Below are 27,350 nucleotides of genomic sequence, written 5' to 3' on the forward strand. Positions count from 1 at the left end.
CGCAGCCTCTGGTACTGTTATCAGGAGACATGCTTGGCTTCGTGAGCAAAGTTTACCTGAACAGGTTAAGGCTAAATTATTAGATGCCCCTGTTCAGCATGATGTTCTTTTTGGATCTAAGGCTGAGGAGGTTATTAAAAAGATGGAAGAAAAGGCAAAATCTATGCAAACTGTGAAAGATTTCTTGCAAGTTCAGCCTCCTAGATTTTCCAGGAATTGGCCCTCCAAAAATTGGTCCTTTCCCACGTCTGACAGGCCTCAAAGGGGAAGATATAGACGCTCCAGAGGTCGTGGCCAAGCTCAGGCCTCCTACAGATCGAGACAATGGACTGCTTCTTCACCTAGAAGGGGAGAAGACAGATCCCAATCTCAAAGAAAGCAAACTCAGTGACTCTCTAGGTTGGGCTACAGGACCTCTTTACCTGGATGCCCCTCTCGGAGGAAAACTTTCTCTTTTTTACAGAAATTGGACTCATATTACCCAGGACAAATGGGTATTGGACGTGATTTTAAAAGGCTACAAATTCCACTTTCATACCTTGCCAAGAGCTTTCGGTTGGCCAGATCTGCCAAAACTTCAATGGTCAGAGGCCTTAAATCAAGTGGATGCTCTTCTGGCCATGAGAGCCATAGAGCCTGTTCCACTCTCAGAGATGGGAAAAGGTTTTTATTCAAGACTGTTTCTGGTTCCAAGAAAGCAAAGCTCATGGAGACCTATTCTGGACCTTTCTGTGTTAAACACCTTTTTGGAAATTCCAAAATTCAAGATGCTTACTCTGCAGCAGCTGATTCCAATGCTCTCTCAGGACGCCTGGATGGTGACATTGGACCTAAAGGAAGCTTATTTACACATTCCCATCAGGCAGGAACGCAGGAAATTCCTCAGGTTCAAGGCAGGTTCGAGACACTATCAATTCTCTGTACTGCCCTTTGGTTTATCTACTGCGCCCAGAGTCTTTACCAAGTGCCTGGCACCAGTAGTGGCTTATTGCAGACTCCAGGGGAATTCAGATTTACCCTTATTTGGACGACTGCCTTATTCAGGCAGACAGCAAGGATCTTTTACTTCAACATCTGGATTTTGTTCAACGTCTTCTCCTCCTGTTGGGATTTTCAGTGAACACAAAAAAGTCACATCTGATCCCTTCTCAACAAATGGTATTTCTGGGAGCCCTCTTAAATACAACCTTACAAAGGGCCTTCCTCACTGCAGAAAAACAAATACAGCTGGCTTCAATTTTCAAGACTTTGGCATCTCTACCTCAGCTCACTGCAAGGAAGTTCCTGCAGGCACTGGGCTACATGGCTTCCTGCATTCTGTTGATTTAAAATGCAAGGCTTCATATGAGAAAGCTTCAATGGTATCTGAAAAGTGTATGGTTGCAGCATTACCACAATCTGGACACTCTGATTCCTCTGATCCCCTGCCTCCAAAAGGAGTTCCTTTGGTGGTCCAGGGTGTGTGCTTTAAACGAAGAAAAGCCTTTCCGTCTTCTTCAACCTTCTCAAATCATAACCACGGACGCCTCAGATTATGCTTGGGGAGCACATTTTCTAGGCAATTGCCAGCAAGGAACCTGGACAAAGGATCATCTTCACTGGCACATCAATCTGAAGGAAATGTTGGCAGTTCAAAATGCTCTTCTAGCCTTCAAGAACCTTTTGCATCCAGGGCCTCTTTTGATTTACACAGACAACACCACAGTCATGTGGTACATAAACAAGCAGGGAGGCTCTCATTCGTACCCCCTTTGCAGACTAGCTATGGCTTTATGGGACACAGCTCTAAATCTGAATCTACATCTCCAGGCCCAATTCATACCAGGAGAACAGAATCTCTTAGCAGACAGCCTGAGCAGGAACATTGTGGATCCTCACAAATGGATGCTAGACACCAACTTATTCAACAGGATTATTGCAGTTTGGGGATGCCCCCAGATAGATCTGTTTGCATCCCATCTCAATCATCAGCTGCCTCACTTTTGCACCAGGTCATTCCACAAAACAGCTTGGAAAGTGGATGCCCTGTCCTTCAGCTGGAAAAACCTTTCGGGTTATGCCTTCCCTCCTCTTCCTCTACTTCCTCGGGTATTACTAAAGATAAAACAGGACAAGCCCAAGTCCCTCATCTTGATTGCTCCAAATTGGCCTCGACAGTTTTGGTATCCAACTTTAAAGCACCTGTTCTTGGAGCCTCCTTGGATTCTCCCTCTGAACCCTTCTCTTCTGTCCCAGCATCAGGGTCAGTTGCTACATTCCAATCTCCAGACCCTTTGCCTGGCAGCTTGGCTCTTCAAAGGAATTTGATTTCTTCTAGTCTTCCCAAACAAGTTTTGGATGTTCTTTTGGAAGCTAGACGGCCTAGCACTAGGAAATCCTATGCCTCTAAATGGAAGAGATTTTGCATTTGGATGCAGGGCCGAGGTTTGGACCCTCTGGTACCTGATCTCTCTTCTATTTTGCTTTACCTTTTGGATCTTTTGTCTAATGGACTTTCCTTTTCTTCCATTAAAATTCATGCTTCTGCTATTTCTGCTTATTTCAATACTGATCCCCCTGTTTTTTCTCATCCTTTGGTGAGACAATTCTTGAGAGGGGCTAAGAATTTAAGGCCTCCCAGGACCCGTCCTGTTCTTGCTTGGGATCTTAATTATGTTTTAGAAAAACTTACTTTGCCTCCTTTTGAGCCTGCTGCATCTTCAGATATTAAGTTTTTATCTTGGAAGACAGTTCTTTTGTTAGCTTTGACTTCTGCCAGAAGGGTCTCAGAGTTGCAAGCTCTCATGGCTGTGGAACCATACCTTATTTTCCACCAGGACAGAGTATCCTTGAGGACCAATCCTTCTTTCATGCCTAAGGTGATTTCGAAAGTGGCTTTAAATCAAACAATTCACCTTCCTACCTTCTTTCCTAATCCTCAGAATAAAGGGGAAAGGATTTTGCATTCCTTGGACGTACACAGACAGTTACGATTTTATTTGGACAAGACTAAAGAGTTCAGAAAATCTAACCAATTGTTTGTTTCTTTTGCCTCCAGTTCTCTTGGTAAGGCTATTTCCAAACAAACTATTTCCAAATGGATTTCTTATGGAATAAGATTTTGTTACACTCATCATGGGAAACAGTTTCCAGGTACTGTGAGAAGTCATTCTACTAGAGCAGCTGCTACTTCTACAGCTTTTCTCAGGGGAGTTCCTACCAAGGATATCTTGGAAGCTGCCACTTGGAGTTCTGTGCATACTTTTTCCAAGCACTACAATCTCCCTTTATATTCTAAGACCAGGGCAGGCTTTGCCTCTGCTGTTTTGCAGGGTCTTCTTGCTGCCCCTTCTTCTGTCTAAACCACCTCCCTTTTTTCACTGCTTTGGGATTCCACCCTACAGTTATGACTGCAACAGTGAAACACGATGAACATAGTACAGTTGTGTACACCTACCATAAATGTAGATGTTCGAGTGTCTTCACTGTTGCAGTCGGTGTTTCCCTCCCTCTTATCCCCTCTTTTTCTCTCCTTTGTGGTGTATTTGTGTTTCCTTGTTGGATTCATTTTTTTTTTATTTATTGGGGGACTTCTGACATCTAGGGCAAGAAAGGCTGGAGAAGATGGCGTCGGCTGAGGGCTATGTACCAGAGTGTACTGACGTCAGGGTACTGGCTTGTACAGCCGACACCGGACCCAGACTTTGGGATTCTGGCCGACCTCGGGCTGCCTGCCGGCAGGAGCACCCTACAGTTATGACTGCAACAGTGAAGACACTCGAACATCTACATTTGTGGTAGGTGTACACAACTGTACTTTCAGCTGCATGACTTCTGAATGTCCATGATTTTTTTTTTTTTTTTTATGTCTCTGTGGTAACGTTCAAGCCAATAGCTGTGGACATGCCTGTTTCAGCCATTTTATTGACTTTGTCAGCACAACATAAGTGGATGGTTTGGCTGTACTCCAGAGACACAGGGTTTTTAAACCCAGCCAATGACCATAAATATAACGGTGCCTGCAAAATGTCCCAACTAACATCCAAACTAGTGGGTAAAAAGGACACACAGACAAACCATTCAGTAAAAACTGCAAGGAAAACCCAGACAAGCTTTCACTGTGTGATAAAAAGGTCGAAACTTGTCTGGGTTTTCCTTGTGGTTTTTACTGAATGGTTTGTCTGTGTATCCTTTTTACCCTTTGATTTGGTTGTTTTCTAGAACTGGGTAAAGATTCAGTTACATGTAACTTGATGTTTTTCTTGTAGAGGATGAGTGCTATCTCTTACTAACTCTTTAATTTTGTAAATGGTGTCTTTTTTTTTTGCCTTACAGCTGTGATGACCCAGAAGTTGAAGATTACGGTAACAAGTGGAGTATGAGTGCAGTGCTTCGATACCTTAAGCAGGAAGGGAAGAACACAACAGGTAACAGAATGAAAAGGAAACATTAAAACCTTCACTGGCTCGCTGTTTTACATCAAGCTGAGGAGTTAGTGTCATTGATTAAAAGTAGATATTTTTGGTACTTTTCACCGTGTAGCTATCTCGTTGCTTTTGACATTTCTCCATCAGCAAGGCTAACAATAATGCAGGGAAAACGCTCTACTCCCACACCGTTGCCAGAAATTGGAACTCTCTTCCCCTATCAGTGTCCACTGCCCCCTCCACATCCATATTCAAAACCTCCCTCAAATCGCACCTTCTTAGTACCTGGTTATGCCCTTGTATCACATAACACTATCCATACTACTATTAACACCCCAAACTTCTCTCTGATCACATGCTGGATCTCTGATCCCCTGTAGGCCTGGTCATCTGAAAGGGTACTTTTAACTGTAGAATTGCTGGAACCTGTGTTCTGAGAGACTGCCTTACAGATTATCTGCAAATATACAGAGCTGAGTATATATTTTTTTTTGGTTATAGATTTTTGTTAATTGTTGCTTAGATCTCTGTTGAAACTGTTGTCTCACTGTTCTGAGAAACTGATCGGCACATATACAGAGCTGAGAATTTTTTTTTGGTTTTAAAGTTTGTACTGTTAGTTGTTGCGTAGATCTCTGTTGAAACTGTTTTGTCCCACCCACGCTCCCTATTTTTGGTTTGTAGTTTAAATTTGGTGGCTTTTGCAGTTGCCCGCCCCACTGTAGATTTGATCTGGGACACTCCCCCAGTCCCATCTCTTTACCACATTCTACCTAATAAACTCTTTCTGCACTTGCTTTTAGTCCTTTTTAATTTAATTGCAATTTTTAAACTGTGTTTGGTCTAATATTGCTGCATACTCAAGTGTGCTAGCTTGCACTGCATGTGAATTGTTTTTACTACTGTTTTTGCTACTTTTCTGTATAAAAAAAACTGTAAGCCTGTTTCCTACCTTTCCTGTAACTAGTGTTCCAGATACAGATTTGCTGTATCCAGGACTGTATGTAAGCTTCTGAGCCCCTCCAAGCCTTTCTGTGTTGGAGGGAAGCCTTTTAGCTTATCAGTGGGAGTGGTAAGCACTGGGTAACCTGTCTATCACATAAGGAGTGGTTCTGGCCCAGAAATTGTAGTTATTGACCGTTTGGGCAATCTTCCATCTCTCTCACCTTTCTGATTTGAAAGCCTGCATTTGCACTTGTTTCTGTCCTGTAACTCGTCTAGTGCAGATACAGATTCTTAGTTTTAGCACTTAAATTTGCTTATTCATGCTCAGCACTTGTTCAGAACTGTTAAGCACTAAATAAGCTACTAATTACTGTAGCACTCAGTATTCCCCATTACCTAGAGGAAAACAGTTTCTGTACTTACTTTTCTCATTTGCTTAGAGAAAAACAGCTCTTGTACTCACTTTCCTCACTTATCTAGAGGAAAATAGTTTTTTATTCAGGCATGTCCAAGGATCAGCTCCCAGTGTTATCTCCTGTCTATCTGATGAATCTGGGCATCTTGAAGCAATGTAGAAATTGCCTCATGTACACAGACAACCCTCTCCTCCTACCACCCAACACTACAACCTGTGAGAGATACACTTATCTAGCCAAACTGGAGGTAAAGCTCTCTCCATCCAAGACTGAACTTGACAGTCATGAGGAGAAGGTAAACATTTGCACCACACCACACTCATCACATAGTCTCACTAAATCTAGAACATCAAAATCCACACATAGTAACACAAAAACATTTGCGGAGGCTCTCAATAATAATCTGTCTAAGCAACAGAGACCTCCAAAGCAGAAATGCAAGCAATCTCCATCCCTCAACACAACCCAAATGACACATAGCCCACAGACTCAGTGTGCCACTCAACCACAGCCAATAAGGCAAAACAACGTACCCAACACACTAGTCATAGGTGACTCTATAGTCAGGCACACTGATGTCCCACTCACCAGGCTAGACAAGGAGAAAGTTACTGTCAGCTGCCTTTTGGGTGCCAGAATCCGCCACATAACCCACGCACTCAGGTCACTCCACAACAAGTACAAATATGACTCTGTCATTGTCCATGTTGGTGTGAATGACCTGAGATGTACCTCCCTGGACTACATGAAAAGAGACATGGAAGAGCTCTTTAATCTTGTAGCCCAGGCAGGTATGACCCTAGCCCTGAGTAGCATTCTGCCATCGCCCAGAATGATAACACAGTACAAGGACAAAATTATTGACTTCAACAATTGGCTAAGCTTCTGGTGTCATTCTAAAGGGATCCAGTATCTGTCTGCTTGGGATGACATGGTCGACAGACCACAATGCTTTGCCACAGATGGCCTGCACCTGTCGCCCCTGGCATTCCGGATACTGGCTAAGGCTCTTGCTGCCCTTATAGTGCCTTTTTCAGGCAGGGTTTGAATAACAAATTCACCACCATAACAGGAACAGGCAAGCAAAAACTGAGGGTAATGCTACTCAATGCTAGAAGTTTAAATCTCAAAATGCACTCACTCGAGGCACTCCTTAAAATGGAGAACATCGATATCTGTGCAGTGACTGAGAGCTTGTTCAAGGCTCCAGAGAGCACCCCTGCACTACCAGGCTATAACTCATACCACACTTTTCGGCCATGTAACCTAGACCGAAACACCAAAGGTGGAGGTGTGCCATATTCATTAAGGATATCCACACCTCCAGGCTAGTTGCTCAGCATAATGCATTCGAGGTTATCCAAGTGCAACTAACTCTGGGCAAAACTGCAATCCAAATTGTAGCTTGCTACAGATCCCCCACCCTGCCCCAGGATTCCCACTCCTCTTTTCTTGATGTACTGGAAAATATTAGGGTTCAACCAAACACCCTAATAATGGGCAACTTCAACTACCCCACCATTAACTGGGAAAACTACTCGTGTACCAACTCCTTAGCTCAACGCTTTCTGGAATTCATAAACTCCAGTGTCCTAGATCAACTTATCCACACCCCCACCAGGGGTAACAGTATCCTAGACCTAGTCATTACCAACATGAGTGACCGGTGTTCCACACCTGAAGTCAACTCCTCGTTGGTCCGATCCGACCATAAGCTTATCACCCTTGATATCCACATCCCGCTCCCACCCCCCATTAAGGAAACTACAGTAAAAAAAATTTCCAAAGTCAACTTCATGCTTAAGACAGAAGTGGTGAACTTCATGACACCCATGCAGATGGACAATACAGTTACAACTGCTGAATCCTACAGAAATGCACTCTATAAGCACTTACACGAGTGCATGGATTGTGCTTTCCCAAACAGAACCAAGATGCTATCCTCCAAAAAAAGGAACTGGCTCCCCACTTAAGCACCATGGTCAATAATAGCCTCGCATCAGACTTTGTGCCCACTGAATGGCGCACAGCATAAGTTATCCCACTCCACAAAGGGGGAGCCACCACTGATCCCGGGAACTATCGACCTATTAGCTTGACGAGCCTGGTCTGCAAGGCCATAGAACATTTCATCATGGAACTCATAAACAAAGACATTAGTAACCTCCAAACTTTGGATCCCACCCAGTTCGGGTTTGTGAAAGGAAGATCATGCCTCCTGAACCTGATCGACTTCTTTGAGGCAGTCACCAAAGCCGTTGATGAGGGTAAGGAGGTTCACACAGCCAATCTTGTCCTCGCCAAGGCTTTCAAAACCATCCCCCATTCTGGAATTATAGCTAAACCCACTAAACTAGGTATAAATCCCTACATCACAAGATGGGTTGCCAACTGGCTCACTGACAGAACCCACGCTGTAAATGTTGCAGACTCCAAATCTGACCTCAAAGCAGTGACAAGTGGAGTACCACAGGGTTCTGTCCTGAGACCTCTCCTGTTTGGTATCTACTTCTCTGAAGTGCAGGCTAACACAGAAGGCCTCTGGCTAATGAAGTTCGCACATGACTGCAAACTAGGAGCCATAGTCAAGTCCCCAAATGATGTGGACATCCTACAGAAGGGCCTCACTGAGACAGATGCCTGGTGTCAGAGCCATGGCCTCAAGCTCAATGCCAAAAAGTGCATTGTCATCCCCTTTGGTAAAAACTCTGTACCCATGAACTACCACATAGGCAGCAATCTACTTATCACCGAATGCGTGATAAGAGACCTTGGGACCCAGGTGGACAGTAGTCTCCCCTTTGATAGTCACATCGCCACAGTAGTCAGGAAGTCCTATGTGGCACACCTTATCATAAAGGTTTCTCATCCAGGAAAAAAGAGGTCATTATTCCCCTCTACTCGACACTCATTAGACCTATTACAGAGTACAACACCCCTTTTGGTATGTACCTCACAAGACATCTACAACAACTGGAAAGGCCACAGAAGCACCTCACAACGAGGATTACTGGCCTCAAACAAATGCCCTACACTGACTGCCTCAAAAAACTCCAGCTTTACTCCGTAGCATATTGCATATAGGTGATCTCTGCCTAACATATAAAGCTATGCCAAACCCAGAGCTGTTGGACATGCTACACCTAAAGAAATCCCAGTCCCACCGAGCTACATGTTGTAGGGACATAAACCTTGTCACCACAATAAACAGGACATGCTGGAGGGATAGATTCCTGTCCCAGAGACTTCCTATACTCTGGAGCAAGCTACCCTTCTATGTCAAGCAAAGTTCTTCTTTAGCACTCTTCAAGAAAAATCTTGATGAGTGGATGGGAAATAGGAAATATACCCCGCGAATCACTTCTGTGTCTCTGCTGGACAGTGGCACAGGAAAATAACTTTCTTGGGTGGCGTAAGCTATGGAACCTTGCTGGCTAGGCTTATGTAGGCCCTTGGGCCTATAGCCTAGTACCTACCTATGAACCTATGACTCTTACTTGGTATATTTTCGTCTCTTACCAGTGTATAACTGACATTGTCTTTTTAACTATGTTCTATATCTTCTTTTACCCGGAGTATTTTATTAATTTCTTGTTATATTACTATGCTCAGCATACATAATAAAACCTGTTTGTGTATTATGCTGGATGTACTGTAACTGACCTTGTCTTTTACCTATATTCTATATGTTCTTTTACCTAGAGTGTTTTATTAATTTCTTGTTACATTACTATGCTCAGCATACATGATGTAACCTGTTTTGTGTATTATGCTAGATGTACTGTATTTGTATAACTTGATGCCGGAGCTTTTCTCCCCGGGCCTCTGCTGAAAATGGACCTGGTCCAGTCAGAATTTCCTGGTTAACAAATGTAAAATAAATAAAATTTCAGTGATACTTTTACTTTAAAATTTGTATAAAGCTGTTTTCTTTAAGTGCCTTATCAGCTGTCACATCAGAAACCTATTCATTTTCTTTGTTATGTCAATACATAGCAGCATATAAAGGATTAATACAAGCTGCAGCATACACAGGGAACGACTGATGAGGGGAGTGGGATTGTGGGCTGAAATCTGCAATTTTTCCACAGTGTTTGCAAACTATTTCTACAGTTTCTGATAAAATTCCTCACAAGTTTCTATTGGCCGACTGAAGAGTTTCAGACAGGAAATAAATATGCAAATAAATGTTTGTTTAAACTAAGGGCAGACTGAGACCAGAGGTGTTAAACTTGCCCTGTTATGTAACTATGTTGCCTCAGAAGTTTCTGCTGTTTATTGTGGTGGTAACTTGAAATTGTGGGAAGATGTAATGCATTTCTTTGCTTTGATCATTTTATGAATAACTGTTTTACTGGGTTTTGTATGTCCATATATCTGCTGGAGTGTCTGAAGCAAATTATGCCATGTCTGGGTGTTACTGCCCCACTGATTTTATGAACTGGTGGTACTGCTTGAATGGGCTTGTCTGCAGTGGTGTTCTGTTTCCTTTGACATCACCATTTATATTTCAGCTCTGATGGCACAGATAGAAGATCTAATCATCAAGACTGTTCTCTCGGCTGAATTACAGATTGCCACAGCATGCAAGACATTTGTACCTCATCGAGGAAATTGTTTTGGTAAGAAATGCAAGCAGTGAGTATATGTCTGGTGCAAGATAAATAAGCAAGACCAAATTACCTTAATTTAACTCACAAGTGTGGACTAGTAAAAAAAGCATCTGTATTGATTTATTCTCTACCTTGCAACTATCTTGATAAGAACTCTGTTCTAGCAGGAAAAGTGAGAGCAGCATATTTCCTCAACATAAGTAAGTGTAGTAGTGTGGTTATGTATTGTGAAGAAAGTGAGAGTAAAATGCCACATATATTTTACTTTTTTTCCCGGATTCATTAAATCACACACAGTACTCATCCAGCATGTCATGGCATTCTGATGAACATTAGAAACATTGTTTTTTCAAGTGTTCTTTCATTAAGTTGTTTTTTCTTGTTTACTTTTCATTTAATGTACATGTTCATCTTATTTTTTTTTTGGAGTACACCTCATTTTCACTTGTGACACCCCTGCTTTATCTGACTGTGAGCTGTCAGAAAAGAAATGATCTGAAGTAGTTAACTTCATTTGGTCTGCAACCTGTGGGATACGGATCCGATCTCGGATCCGAGCCGGCAACTTTATAAAGCTTAGATCCAAGCTCCTAGCTCCTCCCCTTACCCATAATCCCCTGCCAACCCTGACTGACCTCAGATCTAGTTTGCGGCTTCTGAACAGCAGCTAGATTGACTCCTGGTCTTTTGGTCAGATAAGTCCTTGTATCTTAAATTTTTCTCTTTAAACTTGTGTGAGTGTGTTGTGTTGGTTAGGTTTCCCTTATTATAACCTTATTTTATATAACCTCTTTAAATTTTTTTTAGTCAAATTTTCCTCCCCGTCCCTCGCTGGTCGTAGTCTGTGTGTGTGTGTTTAGTGTGTTTGGGGCCTACTGAGTGAGTTTTCTTTTAGCTAATATGTCTGAGGCCCCAAAACCAATATTTTCTAAGTGCACCGAGTGTGGCCATAAGCTCGCCCCAGCGGATGGCCACACTCGGTGTGTCCAGTGCCATGGGGTTGAACACCTCTCCTCTGGGTGTTCTATCTGCGTGTTCAGCCCAGGGCACTGAAGGACCCGGAGGTCGAAGCTGATCCCAGCGGGACTCTTGCCCCAGATTCGGCTTCAGCCTCCAGTGCTTCTGTGGCCTCCTCCCAGGTTTCTGTGGTGGCCACTCCTGCCTCTCTCCCCTGCCGACTCAATATCCTGCTTCTGCCCAGAGAGGGAGGCCAGGAAAGAAAAAGGAGGGAGAAGCACCACAAGTGGCGGGCCGAGGCCTCTGCCGGCCCCAGGCTAAGCGGGATTCTCCCTCCAGGGCTTCTAGGTCTCTTCCTTCTTGGCTCGGTCTCCCATGCTTCTCACCGGGACCCGAGGAGGAGGAGACCCGATCTCCGTCGAGGTCATCGGCGGCACTCCGGCCAGCCTTGGTGGCCTCGTCGAGATCCACCCGTAGCCTTCGGATGCAGATTTGGACCAGATGATGTGAAGGTTCATCCAGGCCCAACTGCAGATGGGCTCAACCCTTTCTTTGCCCGATAGCTCCTTCTCCGACCCGCTTCCGGGTTCGGGCTTCGGAAGCCGGGCAACATTGGAGCCGGGGTGGGTCGCCGACAGTATCGGGTACTTTGGCTCCGACTCTTCCTTGAGTCTGTTGGATCCTTCCTTGTCGGATCCGAGCTCGGAGCCGTGGTCTGAGCCGGATCCGAGGGTGGTGTGCCTTTGGCTTTGTCCAGGTCGGAGCACACTGGTCGCCGGATCCGATGCCCCGCTGCCGGTTCCGATCCGTCCGCCGGATCCGGCAGTGTCTGCTCGGATCCCAGAGAGGCGGCTCTCCTCGACCTTGATGTGGTGGAGAGGGCTCTGTTGAGTGCATCCAGGCCTCCGGTCCTTGCTCGGCTCCGTCCCGCACTCCCTCTCGGTTGATCAGGCTTCCATCACCCGGCCACAGGGGCAGCCTGCTTTGACGTCTCAGGTCGTTCCCCTTGAACAAGAAGTGGCTGGTGAGACATCCTCGTACAGCCCCCCCGAGGATGTTCACTGGCGAAAGTGCAAGAGGAGGCACGTGGACTCCCCCCGAGTCCATGACAGAAGACACGGATTTGGATGAGGGGGAAGGCTCCCCAAGGTCACGCCCGAGGATGTCTCTTTGGAGACATCATGGAAATGCTTAGGATCGGGGTGCCCCAAGGCTTCCTCGGATGAATCCATGTTCCTGGAGGCATTGAAGCAGGCCCATCTACCTCTTGGGTGTCCCTCTGGCCGACCCCTTAGTGGACCTTATTACCACTAGGGCATGGAAGGAGCTGGACACTGTGGAGCCAGTCCACAAACGTCCAGACAGAATCTTAAGCCCCCACTGAAGTCCCATTGGAGCAAGGGACCCCCGTAGATGCCATGTTGGTGGCGGCAGCCACCAAGAGGGTTGTTGCATAGATCTCTGTTGAAACTGTTTTGTCCCACCCACGCTCCCTATATATTTGGTCTGTAGTTTAAATCTGGTGGCTTTTGCAGTTGCCGCCCCACTGTAGATTTGTTCTGGGACACTCCCCCGTCCCATCTCTTTACCACATTCTACCTAATAAACTCTTTCTGCACTTGCTTTTAGTCCTTTTTAATTTAATTGCAATTTTTAAACTGTGTTTGGTCTAATATTGCTGCATACTCAAGTGTGCTAGCTTGCACTGCATGTGAATTGTTTTTACTACTGTTTTTGCTACTTTTCTGTAAAAAAAACTGTAAGCCTGTTTCCTACCTTTCCTGTAACTAGTGTTCCAGATACAGATTTGCTGTATCCAGGACTGTATGTAAGCTTCTGAGCCCCTCCAAGCCTTTCTGTGTTGGAGGGAAGCCTTTTAGCTTATCAGTGGGAGTGGTAAGCACTGGGTAACCTGTCTATCACATAAGGAGTGGTTCTGGCCCAGAAATTGTAGTTATTGACCGTTTGGGCAATCTTCCATCTCTCTCACCTTTCTGATTTGAAAGCCTGCATTTGCACTTGTTTCTGTCCTGTAACTCGTCTAGTGCAGATACAGATTCTTAGTTTTAGCACTTAAATTTGCTTATTCATGCTCAGCACTTGTTCAGAACTGTTAAGCACTAAATAAGCTACTAATTACTATAGCACTCAGTATTCCCCATTACCTAGAGGAAAACAGTTTCTGTACTTACTTTTCTCATTTGCTTAGAGAAAACAGCTCTTGTACTCACTTTCCTCACTTATCTAGAGGAAAATAGTTTTTTATTCAGGCATGTCCAAGGATCAGCTCCCAGTGTTATCTCCTGTCTATCTGATGAATCTGGGCATCTTGAAGCAATGTAGAAATTGCCTCATGTACACAGACAACCCTCTCCTCCTACCACCCAACACTACAACCTGTGAGATACACTTATCTAGCCAAACTGGAGGTAAAGCTCTCTCCATCCAAGACTGAACTTGACAGTCATGAGGAGAAGGTAAACATTTGCACCACACCACACTCATCACATAGTCTCACTAAATCTAGAACATCAAAATCCACACATAGTAACACAAAAACATTTGCGGAGGCTCTCAATAATAATCTGTCTAAGCAACAGAGACCTCCAAAGCAGAAATGCAAGCAATCTCCATCCCTCAACACAACCCAAATGACACATAGCCCACAGACTCAGTGTGCCACTCAACCACAGCCAATAAGGCAAAACAACGTACCCAACACACTAGTCATAGGTGACTCTATAGTCAGGCACACTGATGTCCCACTCACCAGGCTAGACAAGGAGAAGGTTACTGTCAGCTGCCTTTTGGGTGCCAGAATCCACATAACCTCACGCGACTCAGGTCACTCCACAACAAGTACAAATATGACTCTGTCATTGTCCATGTTGGTGTGAATGACCTGAGACGCATTCCCTGGACTACATGAAAAGAGACATGGAAGAGCTCTTTAATCTTGTAGCCCAGGCAGGTATGACCCTAGCCCTGAGTAGCATTCTGCCATCGCCCAGAATGATAACACAGTACAAGGACAAAATTATTGACTTCAACAATTGGCTAAGCTTCTGGTGTCATTCTAAAGGGATCCAGTATCTGTCTGCTTGGGATGACATGGTCGACAGACCACAATGCTTTGCCACAGATGGCCTGCACCTGTCACCCCTGGCATTCCGGATACTGGCTAAGGCTCTTGCTGCCCTTATAGTGCCTTTTTCAGGCAGGGTTTGAATAACAAATTCACCACCATAACAGGAACAGGCAAGCAAAAACTGAGGGTAATGCTACTCAATGCTAGAAGTTTAAATCTCAAAATGCACTCACTCGAGGCACTCCTTAAAATGGAGAACATCGATATCTGTGCAGTGACTGAGAGCTTGTTCAAGGCTCCAGAGAGCACCCCTGCACTACCAGGCTATAACTCATACCACACTTTTCGGCCATGTAAACCGGGCCGAAACACCAAAGGTGGAGGTGTGTCCATATTCATTAAGGATATCCACACCTCCAGGCTAGTTGCTCAGCATAATGCATTCGAGGTTATCCAAGTGCAACTAACTCTGGGCAAAACTGCAATCCAAATTGTAGCTTGCTACAGATCCCCACCCTGCCCCAGGATTCCCACTCCTCTTTTCTTGATGTACTGGAAAATATTAGGGTTCAACCAAACACCCTAATAATGGGCAACTTCAACTACCCCACCATTAACTGGGAAAACTACTCGTGTACCAACTCCTTAGCTCAACGCTTTCTGGAATTCATAAACTCCAGTGTCCTAGATCAACTTATCCACACCCCCACCAGGGGTAACAGTATCCTAGACCTAGTCATTACCAACATGAGTGACCGGTGTTCCACACCTGAAGTCAACTCCTCGTTGGTCCGATCCGACCATAAGCTTATCACCCTTGATATCCACATCCCGCTCCCACCCCCCATTAAGGAAACTACAGTAAAAAAATTTTCCAAAGTCAACTTCATGCTTTAGACAGAAGTGGTGAACTTCATGACACCCATGCAGATGGACAATACAGTTACAACTGCTGAATCCTACAGAAATGCACTCTATAAGCACTTACACGAGTGCATGGATTGTGCTTTCCCAAACAGAACCAAGATGCTATCCTCCAAAAAAAGGAAGCCAATCTGGTGGTTCCCTGCCATAAACAAACTGTACAACAGAAGAAAGAAACTGTTGCAAAAGAGTGTAAAGTCCCATGAGTGGAGGAGCTCCCTGGTCAGCCTGAGTAAGAAGCTGAGATCCCTTATAAGATCTTCCAAAGCTAGCTACGAAAACAAAATCGCCACCAAATCCAAGGACAGCCACAAAGCATTCTATAGCTATGTCAAGAATCTAGATGGCAACACCCAGATCTGCTCTGAGTTACAGCACAAAGACACGAAAATTACAGAACCAACTGATATTGCCAACATCCTGGCAGATATGTTCAGTGCTAACTTTACCCCCCTCTCACCCCCTAAAGGGCCCATATCTATACAGGAAGAATGCAGAGTCCCTGTAATCACAACTACGCAGGTAAAAGCTGCACTCTCTAAAGCCAGAAACACAGCATCCATGGGACCGGACAACATCCCAGGCTGCATTTTACATGGACTTCAGAACGAACTGGCTCCCCACTTAAGCACCATGGTCAATAATAGCCTCGCATCAGACTTTGTGCCCACTGAATGGCGCACAGCATAAGTTATCCCACTCCACAAAGGGGGAGCCACCACTGATCCCGGGAACTATCGACCTATTAGCTTGACGAGCCTGGTCTGCAAGGCCATAGAACATTTCATCATGGAACTCATAAACAAAGACATTAGTAACCTCCAAACTTTGGATCCCACCCAGTTCGGGTTTGTGAAAGGAAGATCATGCCTCCTGAACCTGATCGACTTCTTTGAGGCAGTCACCAAAGCCGTTGATGAGGGTAAGGAGGTTCACACAGCCAATCTTGTCCTCGCCAAGGCTTTCAAAACCATCCCCCATTCTGGAATTATAGCTAAACCCACTAAACTAGGTATAAATCCCTACATCACAAGATGGGTTGCCAACTGGCTCACTGACAGAACCCACGCTGTAAATGTTGCAGACTCCAAATCTGATCTCAAAGCAGTGACAAGTGGCGTACCACAGGGTTCTGTCCTGAGACCTCTCCTGTTTGGTATCTACTTCTCTGAAGTACAGGCTAACACAGAAGGCCTCTGGCTAATGAAGTTCACACATGACTGCAAACTAGGAGCCATAGTCAAGTCCCCAAATGATGTGGACATCCTACAGAAGGGCCTCACTGAGACAGATGCCTGGTGTCAGAGCCATGGCCTCAAGCTCAGTGCCAAAAAGTGCATTGTCATCCCCTTTGGTAAAAACTCTGTACCCATGAACTACCACATAGGCAGCAATCTACTTATCACCGAATGCGTGATAAGAGACCTTGGGACCCAGGTGGACAGTAGTCTCCCCTTTGATAGTCACATCGCCACAGTAGTCAGGAAGTCCTATCATAAAGGTTTCTCATCCAGGAAAAAAGAGGTCATTATTCCCCTCTACTCGACACTCATTAGACCTATTACAGAGTACAACACCCCTTTTGGTATGTACCTCACAAGACATCTACAACAACTGGAAAGGCCACAGAAGCACCTCACAACGAGGATTACTGGCCTCAAACAAATGCCCTACACTGACTGCCTCAAAAAACTCCAGCTTTACTCCGTAGCATATTGCCTACTCCGAGGTGATCTCTGCCTAACATATAAAGCTATGCCAAACCCAGAGCTGTTGGACATGCTACACCTAAAGAAATCCCAGTCCCACCGAGCTACATGTTGTAGGGACATAAACCTTGTCACCACAATAAACAGGACATGCTGGAGGGATAGATTCCTGTCCCAGAGACTTCCTATACTCTGGAGCAAGCTACCCTTCTATGTCAAGCAAAGTTCTTCTTTAGCACTCTTCAAGAAAAATCTTGATGAGTGGATGGGAAATAGGAAATATACCCCGCGAATCACTTCTGTGTCTCTGCTGGACAGTGGCACAGGAAAATAACTTTCTTGGGTGGCGTAAGCTATGAAACCTTGCTGGCTAGGCTTATGTAGGCCCTTGGGCCTATAGCCTAGTACCTACCTATGAACCTATGACTCTTACTTGGTATATTTTCGTCTCTTACCAGTGTATAACTGACATTGTCTTTTTACCTATGTTCTATATCTTCTTTTACCCGGAGTATTTTATTAATTTCTTGTTGTTATATTACTGTGCTCAGCATACATAATAAAACCTGATGTTAAGTTGTCTATCTCGCCTTCATTCTTGCTGGATGGGTTCGGAGCCGACCTCGGCTCGGCCACTCTAAAAGCTCGAGAGTTGGTTCCACCGGCTCGAGGCTCCCCTTATATCCCACAATGCTAGGCGAGAGTTACTCCAGATCTCGTTTGCCGCTACAGCTATCGAGGTTGGTTTTCTACCGGTTCTTGGTAAGTGACTTTTTCTTGTGTAATTTAGTCTATTAAAACCCCTTTATTTTTAATATCTTTACTTATTTCCCTTAGTTTAGAGAAATTTTTATCCCCTTCTAAAAAATTTCCGTTTTTTTCCCTCAAGAACTTTAGGTTCTTCCCTTGGGCCTTTTGGCCTTTTCTCTTCCCTAGGGAGTGTGTGTGTTATTTTTATTTAAAAACCTAGTTAGTGGTTTTATTATACTTTAATCTTGACAGGGTGTAATTTGTGTGTTTGTGTGTGTGTTTGATTACACCTTTTAAAAAATGTCTAAGGAAGCAAAGGTCTCCGGATTCAAGAAGTGTGATGCGTGCTGTCAGAAAATGTCTCTGACAGACGCTCACACTTCTTGTGTCTACTGTCTGGGACCTTTGCACCTGCAGGACTCCTGTGCTGTGTGCCATGGCTTCAGCCCCAGGGTCCTGCAGGAAAGAAAAATAAATTGATATTAAGGCTTACTCAAGCCAGAGGATTCCCTTTCTGTTTCTACTGGGAAGCCCTCTAAGGCATCTAGGTCTTCGGCTCCGACAACTGAGCCGAGACCTAAGGTTTCTAAACCTTTGCCTACATCGGCTCCGGCTGGAGCCGATGAGTCTCAGTCCACAGTTTCTGTGGTTCCTCGCTCGGCCGGAGCCGAGGTATTAGAAGTTCCTGTGTCGGCTCCGACCAGACCTTCGGAGCCGACAACTAGGAAGAGGTCCAGGTCACCATCTCTCGGCTCCGTTCATTCGGCTCCAGGATCTCCCCTGCTGTCTGAACGGAGCCAGAGATCTCACTCCTCTAGGTCATCGAGGCTGTCGGATCATGACCTTCAGAGGGTAGTGAGTCGACTTCTTAAGTCCGAGGCACTGGCCCAGATGCTTTAGAGCCCGACTCATCATTCGATGCCTGTCCCAGTCCATCAATATATTCCTCCTTCGACTCTCTTGAGCTCGGAGCCGGGTCGCGTCGGCACCGAGACTGTGATAGCGTCGGAGCCGATACAATTGTCTACGGCTCCGTCGTCGGCTCCGATTTCTTCCTTGGAAGAATCTCGGCGCTGGACTTCCCTCGTCGGCTCCGAGGGGGTGAGTGGCATCGGACCCTTGTCCGACCCCTCTCCCTCTCGGTGCCCGGCTGGTGAGTTCGGCTCCGACATCGCCTCGAGCCATCACTGTCGGTGCCGAGGGGTTCTTAGCTTCTCGGAGCGGGGACCTCTGGCTCTGCCTGACAGGGGTGCATTCGAGGTCATGCGGAGTGTGTTAGAGCCTGGCTCTACTCCACAGTCGGCTCCGTCCGCCCCTCCCTCTCCAGTGCCTCAGGTTAAGTCGACTCACTCCCTCATCCCGGACCGCAGAGAGCCAGCTCCTCAGGAACCCCCAGTGGGGATTTCATCCTCTTCCGAGGCCTCTCCTGATTTGGCAGAAGAGCCCCCCGGAAGAGGAAGTGTAAGAGGAAACACATTGACTCACCTGAGTCCATCACGTCAGACACAGATTTGGATGATTCTGAGGGTCCCCCGTTCCCCTTCTGAAGATGTCTCATTTGCAGACATTCTGGAGATCCTGAAACAGAGGGGAAATTGGCCAGCCCTCAACCCTTCGGAGGATCTAATCTGTGTATCTTGAGGCGTTTGGCTCTCGTCCTTCCACCTCCTGAGTGTCCCCCCCCTTTGACCCCCTCATGCAGGTGGTTGCTAAGAAGGCGTGGACGGCTCCTGATTCAGTGGACCCCACTCCCAGGAGCCCCTCCAAGTTCATAACGCACCAGCAGACAAACATTCTTAACTAAAGGAGTTTCTGTGGATGCTATGGTGGTAGCTGCTGCCACTAAGAAGGAGCTAGCTGATCCTTCAGTACCTGTCCATCCACCTAACAAGGAATCTAGGTCCATGGACAGGTGCGGAAGCGGATGTTCTCGTCAGCTTACATTTACCATGCGTTAAGCTGAACTACCTGTGCCATTTTACTCATCTTCAAAGGGACTTGATCAAGGAAGCGAGTGAAATGTTAAGGACCCTACAGCTGCGGGTTTCAAGATAAGATGAACACGCAGCTGGCTACCCTTAACTCCATAACCAACTCCTCCATGCCTTCTTTCTTACGCGGCTGATGGAGCGAGCAGAGCCGCAGGGACAGGTGTGGCCTTACGAGGCATGCCTGGATGCGGCTATGCAATTTTATGGACCTTCAAGACGTCTTTCACTAACTCCCCGGTTGATGGATCATCCCTCTTTGGTCCTCAAGTGAAAGAAATCTTGACTAGGTGCGAAACTGATGGCAAGACCCTTTCTGCCGCCGGAGTCCGTTTTCTACTCCTTCTAGGCCTTACCCCAAAGGCCAGAAAGGTGGAAAGATGTGGTTCCGTAAACAATCTCAAGGGACTTCGCCTGACGACAGAGTCGCTTCCCGCCAGAGGCAGAGGGGAATAACAATGGTAGACGCCCCTAGGGGCAGGGGGTCCAGAACCAGGGCAATCGGGAAGCCTTCCTGACAAGCCCTTTCTGCATCCCTGAGGTGTTGCCCGGCTGCCCATCTTCGGGGGCAGTCGGGGGGAGATTGTCACTGTACCCAGAAGCCTGGCTATCCCTGACTCAAGACAAATGGGTACAGTCCATCATTTCCGAAGGCTATTCTATCCCTTTTCTTCATATTCCAAATCAGTCAAAAAATCCTTCCAGATGTTCCACCCGCCAAAGGGATCTAGCGGTTTTGGAGATTTCAAAACTGCTTGCAAAAGAGCAATTCAGCCAGTTCCAGCAGACCAGCAAGGATCCGATATCTACTCAAGGTTCTTTTTAGTTCCAAAGAAAACAGGGGACTGGAGACCAATTTTGGATCTCAGTATCTTGAACAGATCAGTCAAGAAAACAAGATTTCGGATGGTCACGCTGCAATCCATCCTTCCCCTTTTGGGCAAAGGAAACTGGATGTGCTCTATAGACCTTCAGGATGCGTACTATCACATAAAAATGAACAGACGCTCCAGAAGATTCCTCCGCTTCAGGCTGGGAACCAGTCATTTTCAGTTCAGGGCCCTGCCCTTTGGTCTCACCACTGCCCCCCGGGTGTTTACCAAATGCATGGCAGTGGTAGCTTCTCACCTGAGATGACAAGGATTCCAGGTGTTTCCATATTTGGACGACTGGCTCCTCACAGCTCCCACCAAGCATCTCCTTCTGATGGCCAGGGATTACACTTTTCGCATTTGTCAAAGACTGGGTATTTCAATAAATTGCGAAAAGTCTGTTTTGTCGCCTTGTCGTACTATTACCTACATAGGCGCAAATCTAGATACAGTAAACATGTCTATAGACTAACACATCAGAGAATAACAGACATTCACAAACTGGTATCACTCCTTTTCAACAACAACAGAATCAAAGCCAGGTTAGTTCTGAAAGTGTTGGGAATTATGGCAGCGGCCATACCTCTGCTTCCATTAGCCAGATTCCACATGCGGATCCTTCAATGGATGCTATTTACTCAATGGTCATACCAGCAACTTCCAATGTCTCACACCATTATGATCACGCAAGCGTGCAAGAATCATCTTATGTGGTGGATGTCTTCCCCTCAGCTCTTGTTGGGAAGACCCTTTGTTCCACCCCCTCCGGTTGCTACTCTGACAACGGATGCCTCCCTGATCGGGTGGGGGGGGCATTATCAGGGCAGGACGGTCCAGGGCACATGGCAACCAAACGAATGCCACTTGCACATAAATGTTCTGGAGATGAGAGCAGTGCTTTTAGCGTTGCAAGCCCTTCAAGACTCTCTTCCCTTGGGAACGATTGCAATCCAGACAGACAATATGTCTGTAGTGTGGTACATCAACAAACAAGGCGTAACCAGGTCATACCCCCTGTGTCGAGAAGCACTCAGACTGGGGCAATGGGCAATTTCTTCTCAGCGGTTTCTGATAGCAACGCACATCCCGGAAGTCCAATCAAATTGCGGACAAGTTGAGCAGAGCTATTCTCATGCCTCACGAGTGGTCTCTGAAAGACTCAGTTGTGAGAGAAATTTTCCTCAAGTGGGGTCAGCCTTGCTGCGATCTTTTTGCTACTCCCCAAAACAGCAAGTGCAGAGAATATTTCACTCTATTCCCTTTACCAGGCCAACCCAGCAGAGACGCTCTAGTCCAAGTTTGGCCCGGGACTTCTGTATGCATTTCCTCCCTTCCCACTAATCTCTCAAGTGATACAGAAAGCTATCGCTCAGAAGGCCTCATTGATCCTCATTGCTCCTTACTGGCCTCGACAAGTGTGGTTCCCCTTTCTACATCAATTTCTTTTGGAGCGACCCTGGAATCTGGACCTAGTTCCAGATCTTTTGATCCATCAGTCGGGTCAGTTTCATCGCCTCCCTCTCTGAACCTCACTGCTTGGTTCCTCCAGTTCCAACCTTAGCCAGGCTTCCTCAATTATCTCACTCTGTTAGAGATATTTTGATAGCTTCCCATAAATCTTCCACTCGGAAGATTTATTTGAGTAAGTGGAAACGCTTCACATATTGGGCTCAAGGAAAGGACATAGATCCTTTCACTGCTTCCATCCAATTAGTCCTTGAATTTCTAGCTGAACTCTTCCATGCAGGTTCATCTCCCTCTACACTTAAAGTTCAATTGGCAGCTATTTCTAACTTTCATGTGGGTATTTCTGAATCTGCCTTAATGTCCCACAAGCTTTGCAAAGCCTTTTTGAAAGGAGTTTTTCTTCTCAGACCTCCTATAAGAAATCCTCCTTCTCCTTGGGACCTAAATTTAGTTCTTGCTTCTTTGATTCTTCCCCCTTTCGAACCTGCAGTCTCCTGTTCTTTAAAATTATTATCATGGAAAACTCTTTTCTGGTAGCTATTACATCAGCTAGAAGAGTTTCAGAGCTTCAAGCACTCAGCTGTCGTCCTCCTTATCTTTTGTTTCATAAGGACAGAGTATCCTTACGAACTAACCCGTCCTTTTTACCTAAGGTGGTCTCGACGTCAAATCTAAATCAAAGCATTGATTTACCTGTCTTTTTTCCAGAATACTCCAATAGGTCTGAACAAAAGTTACACTGCCTGGATGTTCACCGTCAATTGAGGTACTACTTGGATAGAACAAAACAATTCAGAAAATCTGATCAGCTGTTTGTCTCCTATGCGGAAAGCAGAAAGGGACTTTCAGTTTCAAAGGTATCATTATCCAGATGGCTAACATCTTTGATTTCCCTTGTATACGAAATTAGACACCAAAAGCTGCCTAATAAACCTAAGGCCCATTCCACCAGAGCTTTGGCTACTTCGTTAGCCTTCCAAGACAGACTGCCTATTGACACCATTTGTGCAGCGGCTACTTGGGCTACTCCTCACACTTTCATTTCTCACTATAAGTTGGATTTAGCTTCTAGGCATAGAGCTAATTTTGGTTCCACTGTTCTCAGGAGTCTGTTCCGTTAGGCCACCCGGGACAAGGTGCTAGGGGCCGGTCCCATCCAGCAAGAATGAAGGAGATAGACAACTTAACATATAGAAGTTATGTTCTTACCATAACGCTCCATGTTAGTTGTCTTCTTCTCGCCTTCTTCTTGCGTCCCACCCTCCTTCCCCCTGGCCTGGACAGACCTAGAGGAGTTGTGATTGTGACCTCTCTTTCTACCACCTCTTTCGTAGACATATGCTGTTGTGCATATTTCCTGGTTCAGGATGTAGGTCTCCTTCTTTCTTCCTGTTGTTAGAGGTGGACTCTGTTTACAGTTATATTGTTACTGTTATAAGCTGGGGTTAGCTTACAAACGAGATCTGAGGTAACTCTCGCCTAGCATTGTGGGATATAAGGGGAGCCTCGAGCCGGTGGAACCAACTCTCGAGCTTTTAGAGTGGCCGAGTCGGAGCCGAGGTCTGCTCCGAACCCATCCAGCAAGAAGAAGGCGAGAAGAAGACAACTAACATGGAACGTTATGGTAAGAACATAACTTCTATTTTGTGTATTATGCTGGATGTACTGTAACTGACCTTGTCTTTTACCTATATTCTATATGTTCTTTTACCTAGAGTGTTTTATTAATTTCTTGTTACATTACTATGCTCAGCATACATGATGTAACCTGTTTTGTGTATTATGCTAGATGTACTGTATTTGTATAACTTGATGCCGGAGCTTTTCTCCCCGGGCCTCTGCTGAAAATGGACCTGGTCCAGTCAGAATTTCCTGGTTAACAAATGTAAAATAAATAAAATTTCAGTGATACTTTTACTTTAAAATTTGTATAAAGCTGTTTTCTTTAAGTGCCTTATCAGCTGTCACATCAGAAACCTATTCATTTTCTTTGTTATGTCAATACATAGCAGCATATAAAGGATTAATACAAGCTGCAGCATACACAGGGAACGACTGATGAGGGGAGTGGGATTGTGGGCTGAAACCTGCAATTTTTCCACAGTGTTTGCAAACTATTTCTACAGTTTCTGATAAAATTCCTCACAAGTTTCTATTGGCCGACTGAAGAGTTTCAGACAGGAAATAAATATGCAAATAAATGTTTGTTTAAACTAAGGGCAGACTGAGACCAGAGGTGTTAAACTTGCCCTGTTATGTAACTATGTTGCCTCAGAAGTTTCTGCTGTTTATTGTGGTGGTAACTTGAAATTGTGGGAAGATGTAATGCATTTCTTTGCTTTGATCATTTTACGAATAACTGTTTTACTGGGTTTTGTATGTCCATATATCTGCTGGAGTGTCTGAAGCAAATTATGCCATGTCTGGGTGTTACTGCCCCACTGATTTTATGAACTGGTGGTACTGCTTGAATGGGCTTGTCTGCAGTGGTGTTCTGTTTCCTTTGACATCACCATTTATATTTCAGCTCTGATGGCACAGATAGAAGATCTAATCATCAAGACTGTTCTCTCGGCTGAATTACAGATTGCCACAGCATGCAAGACATTTGTACCTCATCGAGGAAATTGTTTTGGTAAGAAATGCAAGCAGTGAGTATATGTCTGGTGCAAGATAAATAAGCAAGACCAAATTACCTTAATTTAACTCACAAGTGTGGACTAGTAAAAGAAGCATCTGTATTGATTTATTCTCTACCTTGCAACTATCTTGATAAGAACTCTGTTCTAGCAGGAAAAGTGAGAGCAGCATATTTCCTCAACATAAGTAAGTGTAGTAGTGTGGTTATGTATTGTGAAGAAAGTGAGAGTAAAATGCCACATATATTTTACTTTTTTTCCCGGATTCATTAAATCACACACAATACTCATCCAGCATGTCATGGCATTCTGATGAACATTAGAAACATTGTTTTTTCAAGTGTTCTTTCATTAAGTTGTTTTTTCTTGTTTACTTTTCATTTAATGTACATGTTCATCTTATTTTTTTTTTGGAGTACACCTCATTTTCACTTGTGACACCCCTGCTTTATCTGACTGTGAGCTGTCAGAAAAGAAATGATCTGAAGTAGTTAACTTCATTTGGTCTGCAACCTGTGGGATACGGATCCGATCTCGGATCCGAGCCGGCAACTTTACAAAGCTTAGATCCAAGCTCCTAGCTCCTCCCCTTACCCATAATCCCCTGCCAACCCTGACTGACCTCAGATCTAGTTTGCCGCGCTTCTGAACAGCAGCTAGATTGCGAGCTCCTGGTCTTTTGGTCAGATAAGTCCTTGTATCTTAAATTTTTCTCTTTAAACTTGTGTGAGTGTGTTGTGTTGGTTAGGTTTCCCTTATTATAACCTTATTTTATATAACCTCTTTAAATTTTTTTTAGTCAAATTTTCCTCCCCGTCCCTCGCTGGTCGTAGTCTGTGTGTGTGTGTTTAGTGTGTTTGGGGCCTACTGAGTGAGTTTTCTTTTAGCTAATATGTCTGAGGCCCCAAAACCAATATTTTCTAAGTGCACCGAGTGTGGCCATAAGCTCTCCCCAGCGGATGGCCACACTCGGTGTGTCCAGTGCCATGGGGTTGAACACCTCTCCTCTGGGTGTTCTATCTGTGTGGCGTTCAGCCCCAGGGCACTGAAGGACCGGAGGTCGAAGCTGATCCTAGCGGGACTCTTGCCCCCGGATTCGGCTTCAGCCTCCAGTGCTTCTGTGGCCTCCTCCCAGGTTTCTGTGGTGGCCACTCCTGCCTCTCTCCCCCCTGCCGGGACTCAATATCCTGCTTCTGCGCCAGAGGAGAGGGAGGCCAGGAAAGAAAAAAGGAGGGAGAAGCACCACAAGTGGCGGGCCGAGGCCTCTGCTTCGGCCCCCCCCCCAGGCTAAGCGGGATTCTCCCTCCAGGGCTTCTAGGTCTCTTCCTTCTTGGCTCCGGTCTCCATGCTTCTCACCGGGACCCGAGGAGGAGGAGACTCGATCTCCGTCGAGGTCATCGAGGCGGCACTCCCGGCCAGCCTTGGTGGCCTCGTCGAGATCCACCCGTAGCCTTTCGGATGCAGATTTGGACCAGATGATGTGAAGGTTCATCCAGGCCCAACTGCAGATGGGCTCAACCCCTTTCTTTGCCCCGATAGCTCCTTCTCCGACCCGCTTCCCGGGTTCGGAGCGCTCGGAGCCGGGCAACATTGGAGCCGGGGGTGGGTCGGCGCCGACAGTATCGGGTACTTTGGCTCCGACTCTTCCTTCGAGTCTGTTGGATCCTTCCTTGTCGGATCCGAGCTCTCGGAGCCGTGGTCTGAGCTTCGGATCCGAGGGGTCGGTGTGCCTTTGGCTTCGTCCAGGTCGGAGCACACTGGTCCTTCGGATCCGATGCCCTCGCCGCCGGTTCCGATCCGTCCATCGGATCCAGGCGAGTGTCTGCTCTCGGATCCCAGAGAGAGCGGCTCTCCCTCGACCTTCGATGTGGTGGAGAGGGCTCTGTTGAGTGCATCCAGGCCTCCGGTCCTTGCTTCGGCTCCGTCCCGCACTCCCTCTCGGTTGATCAGGCTTCCATCACCCGGCCACAGGGGCAGCCTGCTTTGACGTCTCAGGTCGTTCCCCTGGAACAAGAAGTGGCTGGTGAGACATCCTCGGACAGCCCCCCCGAGGATGTTCGTCACAAGCGAAAGTGCAAGAGGAGGCACGTGGACTCCCCCCGAGTCCATGACAGAAGACACGGATTTGGATGAGGGGGAAGGCTCCCCAAGGTCACCCCCGAGGATGTCTCTTTTGGAGACATCATGGAAATGCTTAGGATCGGGGGGGGGGGTCGGCCCCCAAGGCTTCCTCGGATGAATCCATGTTCCTGGAGGCATTCGAAGCAGGCCCATCTACCTCTTGGGTGTCCCCTCTGGCCGACCCCTTAGTGGACCTTATTACCACTAGGGCATGGAAGGAGCTGGACACTGTGGAGCCAGTCCACAAACGTCCAGACAGAATCTTAAGCCCCCCCACTGAGAAGTCCCATTGGAGCAAGGGACCCCCCGTAGATGCCATGTTGGTGGCGGCAGCCACCAAGAGGGAGTTAGCCCAAGAGAGTCCCTCGGTCCATCCCGTGAGCAAGGAGTCTCGCTCGATGGACCGTCTTGGGAAGCGGGTCTTTAGTTCACCGACCTTCGCTGTAAGGTCCTGA

The 27,350-nt window shown here is 46.1% G+C and overlaps 1 protein-coding gene across 1 annotated transcript in view; it reads left to right on the plus strand.

Moving 5' to 3' along the window:
- Positions 1-27,350, plus strand: part of TTLL5 (tubulin tyrosine ligase like 5) — a gene marked incomplete in the record, with an annotated part of 5,893,562 nt that overhangs the window by 1,258,260 nt on the left and 4,607,952 nt on the right. The window contains 2 exon segments of the mRNA XM_044073865.1: positions 4,315-4,406; positions 10,282-10,389. Of these exon segments, the coding sequence (XP_043929800.1) occupies positions 4,315-4,406; positions 10,282-10,389 (200 nt within the window).

Source organism: Protopterus annectens, chromosome 6.part0 (genome assembly GCF_019279795.1).
Source record: "Protopterus annectens isolate FY-2018-M chromosome 6.part0, PAN1.0, whole genome shotgun sequence".
Classification (NCBI taxonomy): Eukaryota; Metazoa; Chordata; order Ceratodontiformes; family Protopteridae; genus Protopterus; species Protopterus annectens.